A 19,417-nucleotide genomic window follows, 5' to 3' on the forward strand; every position below is an offset into this window, starting at 1 on the left:
TAAAACAATTTCTTCAAAATCTTTTTTAAGAATTCAGAAGAGTTTGAGAAAATGATGCAGGAATACATTTTCAGAATTAAAATTCAAGGTCTTAAGAAAACGATTTACTGTGTTAGAGTAACCTATTTTAAAGTGAAAAATGCCCATATATTCCCCTTCTAATTCCTGGACACACTTTTAACTTAGAGGTTATTTTAGTCTAAGTAGTTAGTGTTATTAATAGTCTTACCGGTTCTATCATAGGACTCATGACATGTACGTGCGATCTCTGCCCCCAGCTCTAAGTAATGACCAGCTCTGTCCATTCTGGAACCATCTGCTCCTAGTGCAAACATTCCCCCAGCAAAACAGGCCAGATGCCCCATCTTCTTTTCCAAGTGCCCATTTTTCCACTCTCCAATAAAGGTGAGACCTCCTCGGGACTTCTTAATTAGATGTTTCTCTATAGCCTACAGAAAAGAGTAGAAGTTTAAAATTTTAGAAGCAAAGTGTTAGTGTGCAAACTTACTACATCCTTCCACTTATCATAAAACCTTGGGGAGATGATATTCTACAAACTGTTAACTCTCCCAAACCAGAAGAGTTAATTTACAGTATGAGCGTTTTTTTTGGAGAGTAAAGAAGCTGCACATAACCTTGAACGAATAACAAACACAAGGTGGAAGAGGGAAGACTGGCCTCAAGACGACCTTTTGACACACCACCTGTATTACAGGTTTTTTCTTCTTGAGCTAAATGGAATTCATAATAATCGACTGAGATCACGAATAGAAATAAATTAATATAGTTACATGACAGGTCATAACCCAAAAGACTACCAATTTATTTTCTATTTCATACAATAAAACTGAAGAGGAAGAATATCTAAATTAATCTAAAAATATGATTTTGATAGTTAAAATGGTTTCTCCTCTTCCATGTAACTATACCTCTTGTCAAAGTACTTTAAGAAGGCACTATTAGGTGCGGCATAAGTTATAAAGCTTACAAAACTAGTTAAAGGTTCAGACTTAATTCCTCAGCCCCTTACTTTGCAAACTCAGGCACTGATTTTGGGTGTTGCGCCATGGCTATGAGAGGCCAAGCAACAAACACAGTCCATCCTCCTGGAATGTTGATTTACTCAACAGATGTAGGGAAGGCAAGAGAAATATTTTATATTAAATTTGAATGTAACACAAAGTAGAGCCCAACAATCACATTTAATTTTAAAAATGAGATTTTTGGGGGCATCTGGGTACTTTAGTCAGTTGGGTATCCGGCTTCAGCTCAATCAGGTCATGATCTCACGGTTCGTGGGTTCGAGCCCCACGTTGGACTCTGTGCTCACAGCTCAGAGCCTGGGGCCTGCTCTGGATTTTGTGTGTGTGTGTCTCTCTGCCCCTTCCCTGCTCGCTGTCTCACTCTCCCTCTTTCTCTCAAAAATAAATAAACATTTAAAAAAATGAGATTTTTAAGAGATTTTCTTCCCTTTGGACTATGTTCTCAGGCTTTGCCGAGAGGGGGTATTAATTAATTCTCTACCTTTAGAGATACTTCTATGGAAAAGTATAAGATATTTCATTAATTCAGTTCTCTTTGGTGAAAAGGTAAAAAGGATCACATATGTTCAGACTACACTTTTCTAACAATAAAGAGAATATAAGAATTAACACACACGTTTGTGGACTGCTCTCTGACAAGTTCAATAACAGCTTTGGAAAAACTTTATTCTGTATTCTTCATAATGATGATGTTTGTTTCAGAACTTTAAGAACTTATTTGTCATGTTATGCCCCACAAGACTTATAAAGTGTAGCATATAGTCAATAAATGTTTGATTTACAAGTTTTTATTGTTCTTTTAACCACAGTAGGCTGAAGCACAAACGAAAAGATTAGTTTTTCGAATGCACGGGCAGTGTTTTTCATCTTTGTGGGCCTCATGGCATCTAGCGCGTTTTCTACACGTCAGGCACTCAATAAATCCCTACTCGAGAAACATTTACTGACTGCCCACAATGGAAGGAACACTATATGCCAAGTATTAGCCAACTCCTCTGCATTAAACAAGTACAGGAAATAAGTTCCCTAAAAAGTAAGGATATAAAAAGGATAAGATTTTTGCTTTACTTTCAAAACAAAACAACTATAACTCTGAATACTGAACATCAACTACAGTCAGAATGGTGTTAGTATATATGAAATATATATGCAATCAACAAGGCCTAAATGGGTTTCTCTGAAAATCACAAACAGCTTTGATGGAAAAAAAAAAAAAATGGAGAGAAAACAAAACTGAAGAAAATGAGGGATGAGGGGAGAAGAGGGTGGGAGGGTGGGCAAAATGGGAGAAGAACTTCGAGTCAGATGCAGGCTTCCAGCCGTGGAGTGAGTGAGTCACAGGGACAATAGGACTGTATGGTGACAGGTGGTCACTACCCTTATGGTGAGGAGAGCATTATGTACACACTTGACAAAGCTCTATGTCTTATACCTGAAACTAAGGTAACACTATGTGTCAACAGTACTTCAATAAAAATAAATGAGTAACAAATTAATACATATGTGTGTAACTTTAAAAATTGATTAAAATCACTGAAGGGCTATGGGGTTACAGTGGATCAGAAAGCAAGTAACTTAAGTGGGTACACACACTTCTCTATTTCACAGTTTTTGCCTGGTAGTATCGCATAGAAGTGCCTCCAAGGTGGAAACCTGTTCCAATTCTAAACTGCCACGACACTGTGGTGGAAGGTTATGTGGTAAAAGGTTATGTAAATATGAAACAGTAAAGTGGTTAAAGCGCAGGCCCCAGAGCCAGACTGTTCAGTTCCAGGCTCCATCACATACTAGATATGGGAGCGGCAGCAATCATTTAACCTCTTTGTGCTGCAAGGTCCTCATGTGTGAAATGACAGTAAAGATTATTTGATTTCCTATACATTAAAGGGGTTACAATAGCACCTGGCACTTGGAAAGTACTAGATAAGTGTTTTGCCCTTATTATTTACCCATGAGGCTTTCCATGAACAGGTTCAATGTCATTTGAAAGAAGAAAAGTTTATGGAAATGTATATGTGACATCAGAAGTTTTTCTGGTCTGGGTAGACAATAACTAAATATAATTAAAACAAATTTTCATACATAAATATGTGACACTAAGTTCTTCAATAATTTCTTTAATGAATCATGGGAATCTAGTCCCGAAAACAAGAGTACACTGTATCCACTGCATGTTAGCTAACTTGACAATAAATTATATTTAGAAGAAAAAAATAATGAAATAAAATGCCCTGATAAATGAAACAACAGAAGACTTTTATAATAAAATTCTAAAACTCTACAGTGAGGGCAGATAATAAATGCATATAGGTGTTCACTGGTCACTATGAAACACACCATATATTCAGAATGGTAGGCAGGTAAATGTTCTGGTGAGAATTACCTCAATAGCATCATCGTACATTTTTCTTGCCTCGTGGTCTGTCTTATCTGACATCAACCATGCTTTCAGTAAGTATTCATAAAAACTGTCTCCCAGCCCGCCAACTGACGTATGATCTATAACGGAAGGAAATGAGAGGATGGAGGTGGAGGAGAGAGAAGACAGAAGACAATTCAATAATCTTTTTCAATTATAGTGACTATTATTGGTCAATCATTTAAAAATTATATCAACAGCCTCACTTCCAGCCTACTTCAAATTTAGTGGAGTAAAAGTATACTCTCATCATCTCCTCTGCCTGGGTATCCAATTTTCCAGCACTCTCTTTCTGCTGGGTGAGGTATGTCACATATTTAGGAGTCTTCTCCTTCAGCCACATAGTCTGTACATTGTCACACAACCAAAATTTCCCAGCACTGAAAATAATTCTCTTTCATATCGTAACGGCTTTAACTATACAAGCTAGAAGACTCAATGCGACACATACCTGAATCTGAGGTTAACCAAAAAGAGCCCATTTTTCTATAGGATGGTTAATGGTGATTTCTGTGCTGTAGACAGTAGATTAAAAGAAGTCTAAAAAAAGCCCAAGAATTCCTTTGGAATCATACCTTGCATAATATATGTGTTTGTCCTATATATATATTCTTATTCTACCCCATCTATACTTTAAATCTTATCCAAGGCAACATCATAACTCCCAAGGCAACCATACTCTTATCCCTGACTGTTGACAAGTCCTGCCCTACATTCTTAAGCTTTGTTTAAAAACGCCTATCTTCCCTGTATGAAAAGAAAAACAGCACACTTTTGTGAGCCGTTAATCATTCATGGAGTACCAGCACTGGGTTTTCACTTTCGCGAGGGGAGGATACACCTCTGGGTGGCTTGTGAAACTCCTTGGAGGGAAATGCACATTAGTATTTGTATCTTTAGCTCACAAACATAAATTTGTGGTGGATTAATGATTTAACAGTAAGACACAAAACTGTAAGTACACCAAAAGAAAATATAAGAAAATGGCTGCGCTTCCTTAGCGAATAATCTTAAGGCAAAACAGAATGAAGGAGCCACAAAGAAAAAGATTTATAACAACATATGGCACAAGCTACCATAAATGAACCTGTAAGACAAGAAAAAGAATAGGAACAGATATTTGCAACATACAGAGCAGAAGTAAGGGTTAATGCCCTGTACAAAGAACTCTGACAATTAAATAAGGAAAACTGCTATAGAGCACACACAATTAAAAAAAAAAAACACAAATTGATAATTAACATAAGAAAGAAAGTCCAACTCCATCAGTGACCAGAGAAAAGCAAATTAAAACAATGAGGTTCCATTTTGTCTATTTAATTGGAAACATTTTTTAAAGTATTTTTTTTTTAAGTTTATTTACTTTGAGAGAGAGTGAGAGCAAGGAAGGGGCAGAGAGAGAGGGAGAGAGAGAATTCCAAGCAGGCTCTGGGCTGACAGCACAGAGCCTGACACAGGGCTCGAACTCACAAACTATGAGATCCTGACCTGAGCTTGAAATCAAAAGCTGGACACTTAACCAACTGAACCACCCACGTGGTAAAAGATTGTTAATGCCCAATGGCAGATAAAGGGATAGTTTACAGTTGCTGGGAACGGACGGCAGTTGGTAGTATATTTTGTAGTAGCTATCAAAATCTAAGGTTTTCTACTTCTGGAGTTACTTGCACAAACACACAAGTATAGATGTAAAAAAAAAAACAACAGAGCACTATATTCATTAGTAAAAACGTAAAATAACTTCAAACGTCTAGGGAAGTAGCAACATAAATTCCAGTACAGACATACCGTAGTGGAACAGGCAATCATTAAACAGAACCAGGTGACTCTGTAATCTGATACTGAAGGAGATCTATTATATGCTGTTAAGGTAAGGAAAAGTTTCAGAAGATAGTTTGATACCGCTAAAAATTTGTATTTTTAAAGATTATTATTGTACACATAGAAAAGGTATGAAAAGACAACTGTGTAGAGTGATTACGTCTATGAAAGCAGTCCTTTAGGTTTTACTTTGCATGCTTATTATACATTACTAGACTAAATGCAACTTGTAACATGTAATTAAATCATCTTTTGATACAGAAAGTAAGAAATGGGGGGGAAGTGCCACCAGTCACTTTAAAGGACATGTCTGCTAATTACTGTAGTTACGTGCTTGTACATTCAATAGCCTGCACCTCAAATACTCTTATTTCTCACTTTTTTCCCATCAGTCATTAGTGTGCATGATGAACTGTACATATGTATACACCCAGGGATCCACCACCAAGATGAAAATACAGAGCATTTCTGAGCATTCCAAAAATCTCCCTCATGTGGCCCTACAATCAATACCCAACTTCCAAAGATAACCATTTTTCTAACTTCAATCACTAAATGATTTGTCAAGTTCACATAAAATAGCCATTTGTATAAAATGGCCACATATTTTCAAGAATGATTTGGTGGCTTAATGATGCCTTTGTTTTCCATCTAAAGATCTAGAAGGACCCTGAGTCTCCAACAGTAAGTGTCTGGGGATTAGATAAGACACTCAGGGGAACGGAACATGGAGAGGTACAATGGTCCCTTATTCTACGCTTCAGACTGCACGAGAAAAATCACAACTGAACTTTTAACAGTTTTCAATGCTCATCACACTTACACGGGTTGAGAGGATAAATGCTAAATTAATTCTAAAAGATTTAAATATTTTATGGTTACTGGAAACCCTTAAAGATAACAGATAGAATATTAAGACAATATGGAATTGAGTAGACAGGGAAAAATCCCTCATATTTAATGAACATCTAGGATAGAGCAGGATTTAGGGATGCCTTTTAGGTATATTATTTGCTAGGGACCAAGAAGGGAGTAATTTTATATTTGGCAACTGTTTGATAACAGCTACACCCAAACAACTGTGACAAAACATCCCCATCAATATTGCTACCTCAATTCTGTGGTGATGTCAAAACACCTGGACTCCCTCAGTGAATGATACCGTTACTATCTTACCAGCTGCCCAGACTTGTCTTAGACTCTAATCAACTGCTTAAAAACATGCTCTACTTTAGTTGTCCTCTTAACCATGACTTTTAACCATGATGTTCTCATATAGCTTTTAGGTTTTATCCCCCAGATTTTTAGTTGCCTTTGTTTTGTCTCCCATCTATTTCTTTCACCATTTTGATTCTTTCCCGTCCCACAGTTATGTCACTTACACTGAGTCATCCTGCATTTCATCACCCCAGAGACCTGCCTCCTAAGCTGTCACCTTCAGACTTCTCTTTTCCTGCTTTCCTAAGTTAAACCCATTATTTCTTCAATACTATGTCTTAGTTCACGCCTGCTGCACTGAATCATACTCATATGATTTCCCAAGAATGACTATGTGGATTGTAACTTTATTATGATCTCCTTCTTAACTTTATTTTATAAAAAGACCAAATTCAATGTTCGAAATCATTTTCCCTCGGACGTTCTCAAAGGACCCACTCCAGTGACCTGTAACATCAAGTGTCCTGAGTGAGAAACATCAATGATGCTATTTTATAGGCTCAAGGTGTTCTCTCCCAATGACCCCTTCCTCACACTCAACTCGTCTTTCCAAGCTTTACATCTTCATTTTGATACCTGTTAAATATTTTCCTACATTCACTGTGCTGGGCACTTTTTAAACTAAAGATCGGTATCTTTCAGCTCTGAGTAAATTCTCTTTTACTATCTTTATTTTCTCCAGGTTTTGCTTGTTTCTCTTCTGAAACCCTCATTAGTTGGAAACTGGACCTCCTGGATTGATTTTCTATTACCTTTTTCTCTCAAATTTTACTCATTTTGTTTCTATATTCTGGGAGTTTTTTTTTAAATCAATTTTATCTTTTAGTCCTTTCACGGAGGTTTCTAATGCAAGCAATTATACCTTTTACCTCTTTTCTGTCTTCTAATTCTTTCTTTTTCAAAGTACCTTATTCCTATTTTATGAATACATTATCTTCTCAGAGTTCTCCAAAACAGATAGATATGTTTATTTATAGAATTACTTCCGTTTCCTCTAGGATCCCCTTTTGACTTTAACGATTTTTTTCTGTGAAATTTAACATGTGCACAGATAAGCATATAAAACATAAGTGCTATGCTCATTATAGAGAACATGTATATAATTTCTACTCAGAAGAATGTCAGTAATCCAAAAGCCTTAAATGTATCCTTTCTCAATTACAATTCCCACATACTCAAAGGTAACCAATATCTTGACTTGTGGAGTAAACACTTGTTTTACATGGCTATCATCTAATAACCTCTCCCAACCACTACTATTTAGTTTTGTCTATTGACACATTTAACAAATGGTATCATAGACTCTCCTGCATCTGTCTTCTATATCTCAGTTAAGATTTAACCATGTTGTTGTATGTATGTGTTGCTGTTTGATATCTCACTGCACCAATCAATCATTATTTATTTATCTGTACTTAAGAATGAAGTTCTCAGTAGCTAGTGTGGGTTTTTCTCTACCAAACAAAAGGAACTCTCTCACTGAGCAGACTTATTGGTCACAAGGTCTCATTCTTGAGTGGGAATTCTGGCTAGACGCTTTCTGTGTAGGCTAAGTTGAGAAAAGGTGGGCTAAGTGCCAGGCTTTGCTTTAGAGTCATTATTTGTTGTGAAACTGGATCTGCTCAAATTTCAGAATAAAGGGAGGCTTTATTCTGGGGTATTAGCATCCATGTGGAAAATTTTACCTTTCTCCTCAATGAAATCATTCAATTTTTTTAAAAAGAGGTATTACAGGGTCACCTGGGTGGGTCAGTCAGTTGAGCGTCCAACTTCGGTTCATGTCATGATCTCACCATTGTGGGTTCAAGCCCCATGTCGGGCTCTGTGTTGACAGCTCAGAGCCTGGAGCTGCTTCAGATTCTGTGTCTCCTCTCTGTCCCTCCCTGACTTGTGCTCTGTGTCTCTGTCTCTCAAAAATAAACAAACATTAAAAAATTATTTAAAAAAAAGTCCTACATAGTTATGCCTACTATTAAATGTCAGAATGAGCTAGGGCATAAGAATTTCAAGTGGAGCCCTTGTCCCCAGTAACAACCTTGAATAAATACCTAGCTTTTAGCTCTACTTTTCACTCATTATTCAATTATGTGTACCTACAGTTTATGAACTCTGAATCTCTCTGGAACTACATCAATTACGGTTTTTGTAGAGTTCTTGTCGTAGATTCTAGGTGTGCCTTTCTCGCTTCTCCTCACACACTCCCAGCCTCAATGCATTATGCTAATTTGTTGAAGTATCTTGTCCATTATGATCTCCCCCCTTTACCACCAAATCTCCCTACCATCTTGGGTTTATTGTTTTCTACATTTTTCTATACTTTCATTTCATTGTGGTCTCAATGAAGACAGCTGGCTACAGTGGTGAAGTTATAGTTCAATTTCCCACCATGAAGCAGAAGTCCTAATAAAGCTTTCTCAGGATGAACTCTTTCTGGATGATATATTAATGCTATATATGTTTGATTTCTCATTCCCCTATCTCCTAATCTGCTCCCATTGTTGTCCTATCATGAGTAAAAATCAAAGCAGGTGGGAACTTAGGAAATCTTCATTTACTCCAGTATTTCTGATGGTGTGGGACTTGCAAGCTTGCAACCACTCTGTAATTCAAGATGCTTTTAGATGGTTTATAGAATAACCTTTTAAAAGTTGCCGTAGTTATATAATGACTATTGTCAAGACGATCTTTTAACTTCATGCAAAATCCTGCCCCTTCCCTGAAACACCAGCAACAAAGGATGAAATAATTATTTAAAAGGCATTTCCATACTTGAAAGCAAAGTACAAACAGTAGACAAGAAATACGAAGAAACTCATCGTCTTAAAAGCAGAAGTTTCTATTTGTTGAAAGTGAAGTAAATAAAGATCTAGAAGTTTACCTCCTCCAACATGATGGGGTTCAAAGCACTCACTCATGGTGGGGACTCCTAGACTAGCAGAAGGAAGCAGAAGCAGCTGTTGGGTTGAGACTGGGACACACTGCTATATACTGCAGGGAATAGATGTATAATATCCTTGGGAGAGCTGAGATTCCAGAGTGAAAAAGAATAAGTTCTGAGCTGATGAGCCAGTGGAGGCATTAATAAAACTGCCAGGAATTGAGAAGTAATGAAGGTGGAAAGAAAAACATACACTTCAACAAACTGAGTTGGCAAACGAAACTCCAAAGCAGGGCACCTGGGTGGCTCAGTCGTGAAGCATCTGACTTGCACTCAGGTCATGATCTCATGGTTCTAGAGTTCGAGCCCTGTACGGGGTGAGCCCTGTCTCTCTCTCTCTCTTCCTTCCCTCCTCTCCCCACCACCGCCACCCCCACCTTTCCCTCCTGGGATTCTCCCTCTCTCTCTGCCCCTTGCTCACTTGTGCTCTCTCTCTTTCAAAAAACAAACAAAATACAAAACTCCAATGCACATAGAGAAAACCAGTCAGGAAAGAATTCAACTGTCAATAGGAGAATTTACTACACCCCGAAAAAGCAAATAATGCAGCTATCTTCTGAAAACAAGTACAAAGTAAGTAATTGGGTGGCTCGGTCAGTTAAGTCTCCGACTTTGGCTCAGGTCATGATCTCGCAGTTCAGGAGCTCAAGCCCCACATTGGGCTCTGTGCTGACAGCTTAGAGCCTGGAGCCTGCTTCAGGTTCAGATTTCCCTCTCTCCACCCCTCCTTGGCTTGCGTGTGTACTCTCTCTCTCTCTCTCTCAAAAATAAACACACATTAACAAAAAAATTTTTAAGTATACTAAGAGGAAAAAAATTAATATATAAGGCCCAAACTGATCAATTTGGATTGAAATACTGGCAAATATGTAAGATTTTAACATACCTATTCGAAAGCTGATAGATCCAAAAATAAGTTGAAAAAAAGAAAAATGAAAAAAAAATTAGCTAATGAATCTGAACTGCCTTAAAGGAATTTAGCTCTCTGCTAAACTGTGAGCAACTTGACAGAAGACACTCATTGGCTTAAGTTTCTTTATACACCCTGTAGTACCTCACACAATTCTTACTTATACAGTAACTCAATGAGTATTTATTAAATGAATGGCTGACTTTCCATTTTCATGTATAAAAAGATTTTCACAATTATTTTAAGGTATTCTTTCTTTTTTATTTTAACGTATTTTTTCATTAAGAAATGATTCCATTTTCATAGTCTCTCACTCTGTTTCAGTTTAGGGAAACAAATAATTATGGGATAAACAGTAATACCTAGCATAACATCTAATACTTACAAATTCAACAAAAGAAAGTTTACAGAATGGATGCATTAACAAGTTTTACTAAAATTTACATGTATCCATTTTTACTCCCCTTCCCAACTTCCTCCAACACGGAGATGTCTATAATTGTAGTATATTCAATTGCTTCCATGCAACACCAACTGAAAATATAATTTTAAAAAAGTTAAACACCTCATTCATATAAATTATCAGAAATATGCACAAAAATCTTCATATTAAGATTTTCTTTTTGGAGTTTTTTAACTTTCTGTAAACACATCTTTGCACTGAGAGCTTTTTAATTTCTTCATAGCTCACTTTCCAAATACAGTATTTCAAACTACTCAGGGGACTAGTAAGAATGTATTTTGTAAAAATAACCAAATGCCCAAACTCCATTCCTGTCCTCTCTTAAACAAAATGGCACTCTACAAGTTAACAGTCACTTCTCTTTAAAAAAAATTTTTTAATGTTTTTATTTTTGAAAAAGAGAGAGAGAGAGAGAGAGAGAGAGAGAGAATGTGAGCACGGGAGGGTCGGAGAGAAAGGGAGACACAGAATCTGAAGCAGGCTCCAGGCTCTGAGCTAGCTGTCAGCACAGAGCCCGACGCGGGGCTTGAACCCACGAACTGTGAGATCAGTGCATGGGCCGAAGTCAGACACTTAACTGACCGAGCCACCCGGGTGCCCCAACAGCCACTTCTCAGTCCCAATACATCAAATAAGATTTACGTGTCAGAGAAGATGATTAGATCACACAAAGCAGTTGGGGGGGACGGGAGATACTGAAATAAGGGAGAGAATGGAAGGCCCAAATTAATTAAAGGGAAGAAGAAATGAAGGAAGAGTTTAGAGTTACAAAGACGGTAAAAACAACAAGACAGGAGTGTGGCCAGAGTGTCAAGTTTCTGGCCCAGGCCAGACTGTAAAGTGTGGGAGAAACAAGGAATCAAAATAAGGAATAAATTTTAAAGAGGAGACAATAAGTTCAATTTTGTACCTAGTGAGTTTAAGATACAGACAAACAATCAGGAAACAAATATCCTGTACATGGGAGGTTATGTACCATTACTGGTAGTGATGAAACACTGACTTTTAACAGGAGGGGGGTGCAGGAACAACTTTTTCTATCAAGGGTCAGACAATAAACAGCCTCTTGCTGTGCGCTCCTCTGTTCTATTGTTGTTGATGATGATTGTTTAAACCCTTAAAAAATGTAGGAAAAAAGAAACCTATTCTTAACTTATAGGCCGAACAAACGCAGGCCAGAGGCTAGCCTGACGTAGTTTGCCTGGTGCTGATTCAGATTTCACAGCTATATAGGACACAGTTCATCCTGTAAAAAGAGAGAAGGTCTGTGAGGCAAAAATGGAAAGGCTTCTAAGAAGCAAGAATTCCTAGAAATATCAACGTTTGAGAAGCCAGGTGAAGAAGAATACGAAACAAATTCCCATTCCTTTAAAGCACACTGGCCTTGTCTGCATGGGGTACAAAGTAACATCCTGCTGGTTTCAAGTCTAACCCTTGAGAGGCCTTATATGCTCCACTTCTTTTTATGGGACCTGCTCCTGTCATGGAAAGGTGCAGGGCACAGCCCCTGACAGACGGTGACAAACCCTCGGGAGCAGGGCTGCGTCTCCCCAGTGGGGGGCAGGGGCGCCATGCTACATCAGCCCTCCTGCAGCCAACCCACCTGCTCGCCGACAGCAGGAGTACGTCCAGACAAGATCGGCGGAACCTGCCAGCCAACCTGTAGATTCTGAAGAAATAATAAATAGTTTTAAACCACTAAATTTTAGAGAGGTTTGTTACACAGAAATAGCTAACTACTACATTGCCCTTCTTGGACCAGTCTATAGGATAGTCGCTGGGCCACCCAAGAAATTGCTTTTAGTGGAATGACAGAAAGCAGAGCCCAGAATACAAGGTATTAAGAAGTGAACACGAGGCAAACAACAAAAACCAACAAATATAAACATTTCTTCAAAAGGCTGTATCATGACAGGAGGGAGAGAGGTGGAGCGCCTGCTAGAAGGGGCTACGAAAATGAAGACTAACGGAAATGACAAAAGGATCTGGTGACCGCACAAGGAACCAGAAGGTGTGATAGAGGGTACAATTACAATGAGAACACCAAAAAAGGAAGAGTTCAAGAGTTGAAAGAAGACAGGATACAGAACACAGGTCAAAAGAAAATCCTACCCAGGGTGGTCTGAGGCTGGAAAAACAGAGGTAAAGACCAGTGACCAAATGACCTTACAGATAAAGAGATCGCTTGCATGAGGATCATTCTCACTTTGATTCAGGAAGGCCACCTGGGTAGAAGGGAGGGAAAGGGGTATGGTGACCAACTTTTTAAGAACTGCCATAAGCGGTATTTTGGGAATAATAATAATTTTTAAAAACTAGAAGAATAGAGGGGCATCTGGGTGGCTCAGCCAGTTAAGCATCTGGCTTTGGCTCAGGTCATAATCTCACAGTTGATGAATTTGAGCCCCGTGTCCGGCTCTGTGTTGACAGCTTGGAGCCTAGAGCCTGCTTCAGACTGTGTCTCTCTCTCTCTCTCTCTCTGCCCCTCCCTGGCTTGTGCTCACTTGTTTTTAGTCTCTCTCACACAAAAATAAACAAACATTAAAAAAAGTTTTTTTAAAGAGCCAGAAGAATAGAATAAGATATACAAGGAGAAACAGTGAACAAAGAAATTAATACCTTGAACAACAAGTTTATGATGGTGTTAGGCAACGGAACAATAAAGTATGCTAACCCTCGCAATCGTGTTCAGAGGTACAGTAAATGTCATTAGAAAAATATAAGGGGCACCTGGGTGGCTCAGTTGGTTAAGCATCCGACTTTGCCTCAGGTCATGATCTCACAGTTCGTGGGTTCGAGCCCCACGTTGGGTTCTGTGGGGACAGCTAGCTCAGAGCCTGGAGCCTGCTTCAGATTCTGTGTCTTCTTCTCTCTCTGCCCCTCCCCTGCTCATGCTCTCTCTTTCTCAAAAATAAAACAAACATTAAAAAAATTTTTTTAAGAAAAGAAAAATATAAATAATCAGGGTTAAGTTAAAATTCAAGGGCAATTGCTAGAAATGATGGAAATGTACATATGTTTGAAACCCATAAAGAAAAAGACAAGGAACAAAAACATAAGGAGCACGAGGAAGATAAAATTTTAAGAATGCATAATAGAAAAAAAAAATCAAATAAAGTGATAGAAATCGACTTAGAAACAGATGTGTGTTTTGGACCAAGATGGAGTAACAGTAACTGACTTCACCCTGTAACCCAAAACAGCCAAAACCACTGGACAATGTACATGAAATGATGGGCTTTCAAGACACTGAGCATTAGGCAACAAAGGACAGTGCTCTGTGAGATACGGAAAATAAACAAGGTGAGTCCCATGACTACCCAGACTACTGCCTCAAGAACGTTTCCAGGCAGAAGCACAGGGAGGAGAAAATAATGCACGGTCCAGAAAATCCAAGGCAGCCCGGCCTCCCAGAGCAAGGCACCAGACAGGAGACCTGCACAGAAAGAGAAAGCTGACATCTGCAGAGTTCCTGTGAGCCTCCAGCAGAGTACCGAGCAGCACACACATGTGAGGAAGCTGCCTGATACTGGGGGAAAACAGCATGAAAGGACTGTCTTTGGGCTCACAAAGAGCCGACCGGTAACAATGCCTCTTCCTCTGAGCCACACTAGGAAAGGTCATCCTTCATGAGGAGTTAGAGTAGAGAACACAGGAGGGGACAATTGCCCTACACTGAGCAAGGCACCAGTGCTCCCTAAAAAAATCATAAAATCAAGACAGGAAAAGGTCCAATAGTTTCCAAGTAACTTAACTGTATCCCAAACAAACGTCAAGACGATTTCTAGGAAAGAAAGCTATCTGGCACTCAAGCAAGGAAACTGACCATGTCTGACACCTAATCCAAGATTACCAGGCATGCAAAGAAGCAGGAAAGAAACAACTCAGAATGAGAATAAGGAACCAGTCAAAATTTATCTAGAATTGACACAAATGGTAGAATGACCAGAGAAGAATATTAGAAGTTATTACAACTGTGTTACCTATATTCAAATAGGTAAGGAGAGAGTTAAGGAAGATCTAAAATGAACTTCTAAAGATGAAAACTACTGTGTTAGAGACAAATACAGTGGGATTAACAACAGATCAGATAATATATAAGAAAAGGTCAGTGAACTTGAAGGCAGTGCAACAGAAATCATTGAAGATCAAACACAGAAAAAAAAATTTTAAACAGAAAGAAACAAGTATCAATGAATTAAGTGGGTTACTACACAGATAATCAGAATCTCTGAGAGACATGACAGAAATCTACTTGAAGAAATAATCGCCAAAAATTTTCCAAATTTGATAATAACTATAAACTCACATGAAAATGAAAACATAACATATCGGCATTTGTGGGATACCAGTAAAGCAGTACTTAAGGGAAAATGAACAGCATGAAACCTTATTAGAAAAAAAAAAGGCTTCATATCAATGATTCAGCTTCTACGTTAGAAGCTATAAAAGGAAAAGCAAATTAAACACAAAAGTAGGTAAAAAAAAAAAAGGCAAATTAATAATAAAGGTTGAGGCAAAAATTAATGAAACAGAGCCTACAGATTTTAAAAGGATAAGGGAATATTATGAACAACTTTATGGGAATAAATTTTAAAAACTAGACGAAATGGACCAATTCTGAGAGACTGAAATGACCAAAACCCACTTAAGAAGAAATAAATAATTTGAACCTTCTATCTGTCAAAGAAATTGAAATTGTACTTAAAAACCTTCCCCAAAGAAAACTCGAGGCTCAGATAGCTATGTTGGTAAATTCTATCAAACATTCAAGGAAGATACAATATCAATTCTGTGCAAACTCACTAAAAAACTGAGGAAGAGGGAATACTTCACAACTCATTCTGAGGCCAGCATTATAATAATATTAAAGCTAGACAAAGACAAAAAAGAAAGCTACAGAGGAATAGCTCTCATTTAACAAATCCAATACAAGAAAATATTGAAAGGCTAATACATCATGAACATCTTGGATAATTAAATATGACTTATTCTAGACATGCAGAGCAGGTTTAACATTTAAAATCATGTTGGGGCACCTGGGTGGCTCAGCTGGTTAAGGGTCTGACTTTGGATCAGGTCATGATATCGCGGTTTGTGATTCAAGCCCTATATCTTGGCTCTGTGCTGAAAGCTCAGACCCTGGACAGAGTCTCCCTCTCTCTCTACCCTTCCCCCACTCATGCTTTGCCTCTGTCTCAAAAATAAATAAACATTGAAATAAAATAAAACCAATCAATGTAATTCACTCTATTTAATAAACTAAAGGAGAAAATAGATGCACACACACAAAAATTTGACATCCATTCCTGATAAAAAGTCTCAGCAAACCAGGAAAAAGGAACTCCTTCAATAACACAAAGGGGCATCTACAAAAAAACCAAAAAACAATAAAAAAAAACAACCTACCATTAAAGACTAAACGCTTTCTCCCTAAGATCAGAAATCAGACAAGGCTGCTCCCTTTCATCACTTTTCTTCAACACTTCACTACAGGCTCTAGCAGGTGCAAAGGCCAAAAAAGAAATGAATTAAATTAAATAAATGGCATTCATATTGGAAATAAAGAAGTAAGCTATCTTTACTTACAGATAATAAGACCATCTCTGAAGAAAATTCAACGGAATCTACAAAGAAGCTACTAGAACTAAAAAGTGAGGTTAGCAAGTTGCAGATACAAGATTAACACACTAAATCAATTTTATTTCCATATATTATCAACAAAATATAAGAAATTGAAATTGAAAGTATCATTTTTAACAGCATCAACAATATGAAACATCTACAGATAAATCTGGTGAAACACATGGGAGACCTGTGCACAGAAAGTAACAGAATATTTGAGAGAAGTGATAATGAATGCCTAAATAAATGGAGAGATGTGGGCTGGAAGATGTCAACTGTCAAACCGTGTTAAGATGTCAATTTCTCCCAAATGATTTCCCAATCAAAATTCCAACAGGGTTTTCTATAGAAATTGACAAAGTGATGCTAAAATTAATATGGAAATGAAAAGGACTTAGATAACCAAGACAGTTTTGAGAAAGAAAAAACTTAGAGGGCTACACCTGTAATGAAGCAACAATAATCAAAACAGCATGGCACTGGCATAACAACAGATAACTAGGCCAACAGAACAGAAAAGAATCCAAAAGGGGCGCCTGGGTGGCTTAGTCGGTTAAGCGTCCGACTTTCGCTTAGGTCATGATCTCGCAGATTGTGGGTTCGAGCCCCGCGTCGGGCTCTGTGCTGACTGCCAGCTCAGAGCCTGGAGCCTGTTTCAGTCTGTGACTCCCTCTCTCTCTGACCCTCCCCTGCTCACGCTGTCTCTCTCTCCTAGAAATAAATAAAACATTAAAAAAAAAAAAAAAAAAAAGAATCCAAAAACGTATATACCTATAATACACAACTGATTTCTGACAAAGGTGCAAAGCCAACGCAGTGGAGAAAAGACAGCTTTTCAACAAATGGGTGTATGGGATAATTAGATATCCACATGCAAAAAAAAGAAAGAAAAGAGAAAAAAAGAAAAACTTTGATACTTATCTAAAAATCAACTCAAAGCAGATCACAGACCTAAATATAAAACCTTAATCTCCAAAAATTTCAGAAGAAAACATAGAAGGAAATTCCATGGCCTAAGTTAGGCACAGATTTCTTAGAGGCGACACAAAAGAATAATTCATTAAAAAAGACTGATAAAATGGACTTCATAACTGGAATCTTTTCTCTTTAACACTGTTAAAAGAATGAAAAGACAAGTAAAAGACTGGGAGAAAACATCCATTTTAAAAATGGGCGACCGGAGAGGGGTCTGATCAGACAATTCACCAAAGAGGATACATGGATGGGAAGTAGCACAAGGAAAGAGATACATCTCACTGGTGATTTGGGAAGTGTTAATGACCTATTATAGTGGCTAAAAGGAAGAAGCTGACCATGTCAAGTGCTGGTACGTGTATGGAAGAAATCTGCTCTTGGAGATGGAATATAGTATGTCCACCTCAGAAAAGAGTTGGACAGCTTTTACAAAGTTGAGCATACACACCTACCATCTGATACAAACATTCTACTCCTAGGTCTTCACTCAAGAAAAATGAGAACATATGTCAACATGAAGGCTTGCATGTCAATGCTCATAGCACTTTATTTGTAATACCCCCAAAGTGGAAACAGCCAAATGATCATCAACAGGTACATGGAGAAACAAATCATGGTATTCCAGAAAACAGAATTCTACTCAGAACTACCGATAAACACGGCATGGGCAAATCTCAAAATAATTATGCTCTGTGAAAGAAACCAGACAAAAATAAAGCATACAAAGAATTCCATTTATATAAAGATCTAGAAAATGCAAATATATCTATGATGAAAGAAATCAGCAGATCAGCAGTTGCTGAAGAGGTGAAGATGGGAGTGAAAGAAGAATCATAAAGGGGGACAAGGAAACCTTTAGAGGTGACAGATATGTTCATTATTTTGATTGTAGTAATGATTCCATAGGTATATACTCATTTAAAAACTTACCAAACTGTACACTTTAAACATGTAGGTTTATTATGTCAATTATACCTGTTTATTTAAAGTGAGCAACAGGTGGGGGAGGGGTAGAGACAGAGAGAGAGAGAGAGAGAGGGGGAATCACAAGCAGGCTCTGCACTGTCAGCACAGAGCCAAATGCGGGGCTCAAACTCAAAAACTGTGAGACCATGACCTGAGCTGAAGTCGAGTTGGACACTTAAAGGACTGAGCCACCCAATTATACCTTAAAAAAGCTGTTATTAAAAAAGCAAGTAAACAGGGGTGCCTGGGTGGCTCAGTCAGTTAAGTGTCTGACTTCAGCTCCGGTCAAGATCTCACGGTTCGTGGGTTTGAGCCCCGCCCAGGGCTCTGTGCTGACAACCAGCTCAGAGCCTGGAGCCTGCTTCAGATTCTGTGTCTCCCTTTCTCTCTGTCCCTCCCCTGCTCATGCTGTCTCTATTTCTCTCTCAAAAATAAATAAAATATTTTTTTAAAAAAAGCAAGTAAACAAAACAAAAAAGATACTTGAAATTAGTCCTAACCTATCAGTAATGCAACAAATTTAACTCCATTTAAAAAATACTGAGGATCACACTGGAATTCAAATTTTTTTAAAATCTCTATAAATACTCCATAAAACTTTTTAATCAAGATATACCTAAATAAAATTGCTCAGGAAACTGAAAATAAGGAAATGGTCAAAAGTGAGCTAGGGATGGATAGGAGGTTTGCAAAGAAGACGTAGGGAGAGTAAAGAACAGAAGTAAACTGATCAAAGTCAGACAACTGTCGGAGGTACTGGAAATCCAGTTGGAATTGGAAATTATAAATTTATAGCAACTTCAACATACGCCACTGATGATTTTCATCAGCAATGCTCAGCTGAGTCTACAAATGGAAAAGGTAGATGGCCGGGTTGATACAAGTTTTGGGATTTGAAGGACAGATAAAACAGAAGGGAAAGTACTCAAATATTCTCCCATTGGTTTGGATCCTATGCAGTCTAGGCTGGATAGGAAAAGCAGCAACAGGTCATCAATCCTCTTGTCCAAATATTCAAGATGCTCGGCTCCATTGCTGT

The 19,417-nt window shown here is 38.0% G+C and overlaps 1 protein-coding gene across 3 annotated transcripts in view; it reads right to left on the reverse strand.

Annotated features, from left to right (window-relative positions):
• The window catches only part of MAN1A2 (mannosidase alpha class 1A member 2), a 174,281-nt gene that overhangs the window by 38,381 nt on the left and 116,483 nt on the right, over positions 1-19,417 (reverse strand). For all 3 annotated transcript variants that reach the window (XM_039242727.1, XM_039242725.1, XM_039242726.1), the window contains 2 exons: positions 3,427-3,542; positions 230-449 (listed from right to left, as the gene is read on the reverse strand). In XM_039242727.1, coding sequence (XP_039098658.1) covers positions 230-449; positions 3,427-3,542 — 336 coding nt within the window. The remainder of the gene's footprint in view (positions 1-229; positions 450-3,426; positions 3,543-19,417) is intronic.

The sequence above is a fragment of the Hyaena hyaena genome, unplaced genomic scaffold, assembly GCF_003009895.1.
Source record: "Hyaena hyaena isolate Hyena2069 unplaced genomic scaffold, ASM300989v1 scaffold_217, whole genome shotgun sequence".
In the NCBI taxonomy this organism is placed as follows: Eukaryota; Metazoa; Chordata; class Mammalia; order Carnivora; family Hyaenidae; genus Hyaena; species Hyaena hyaena.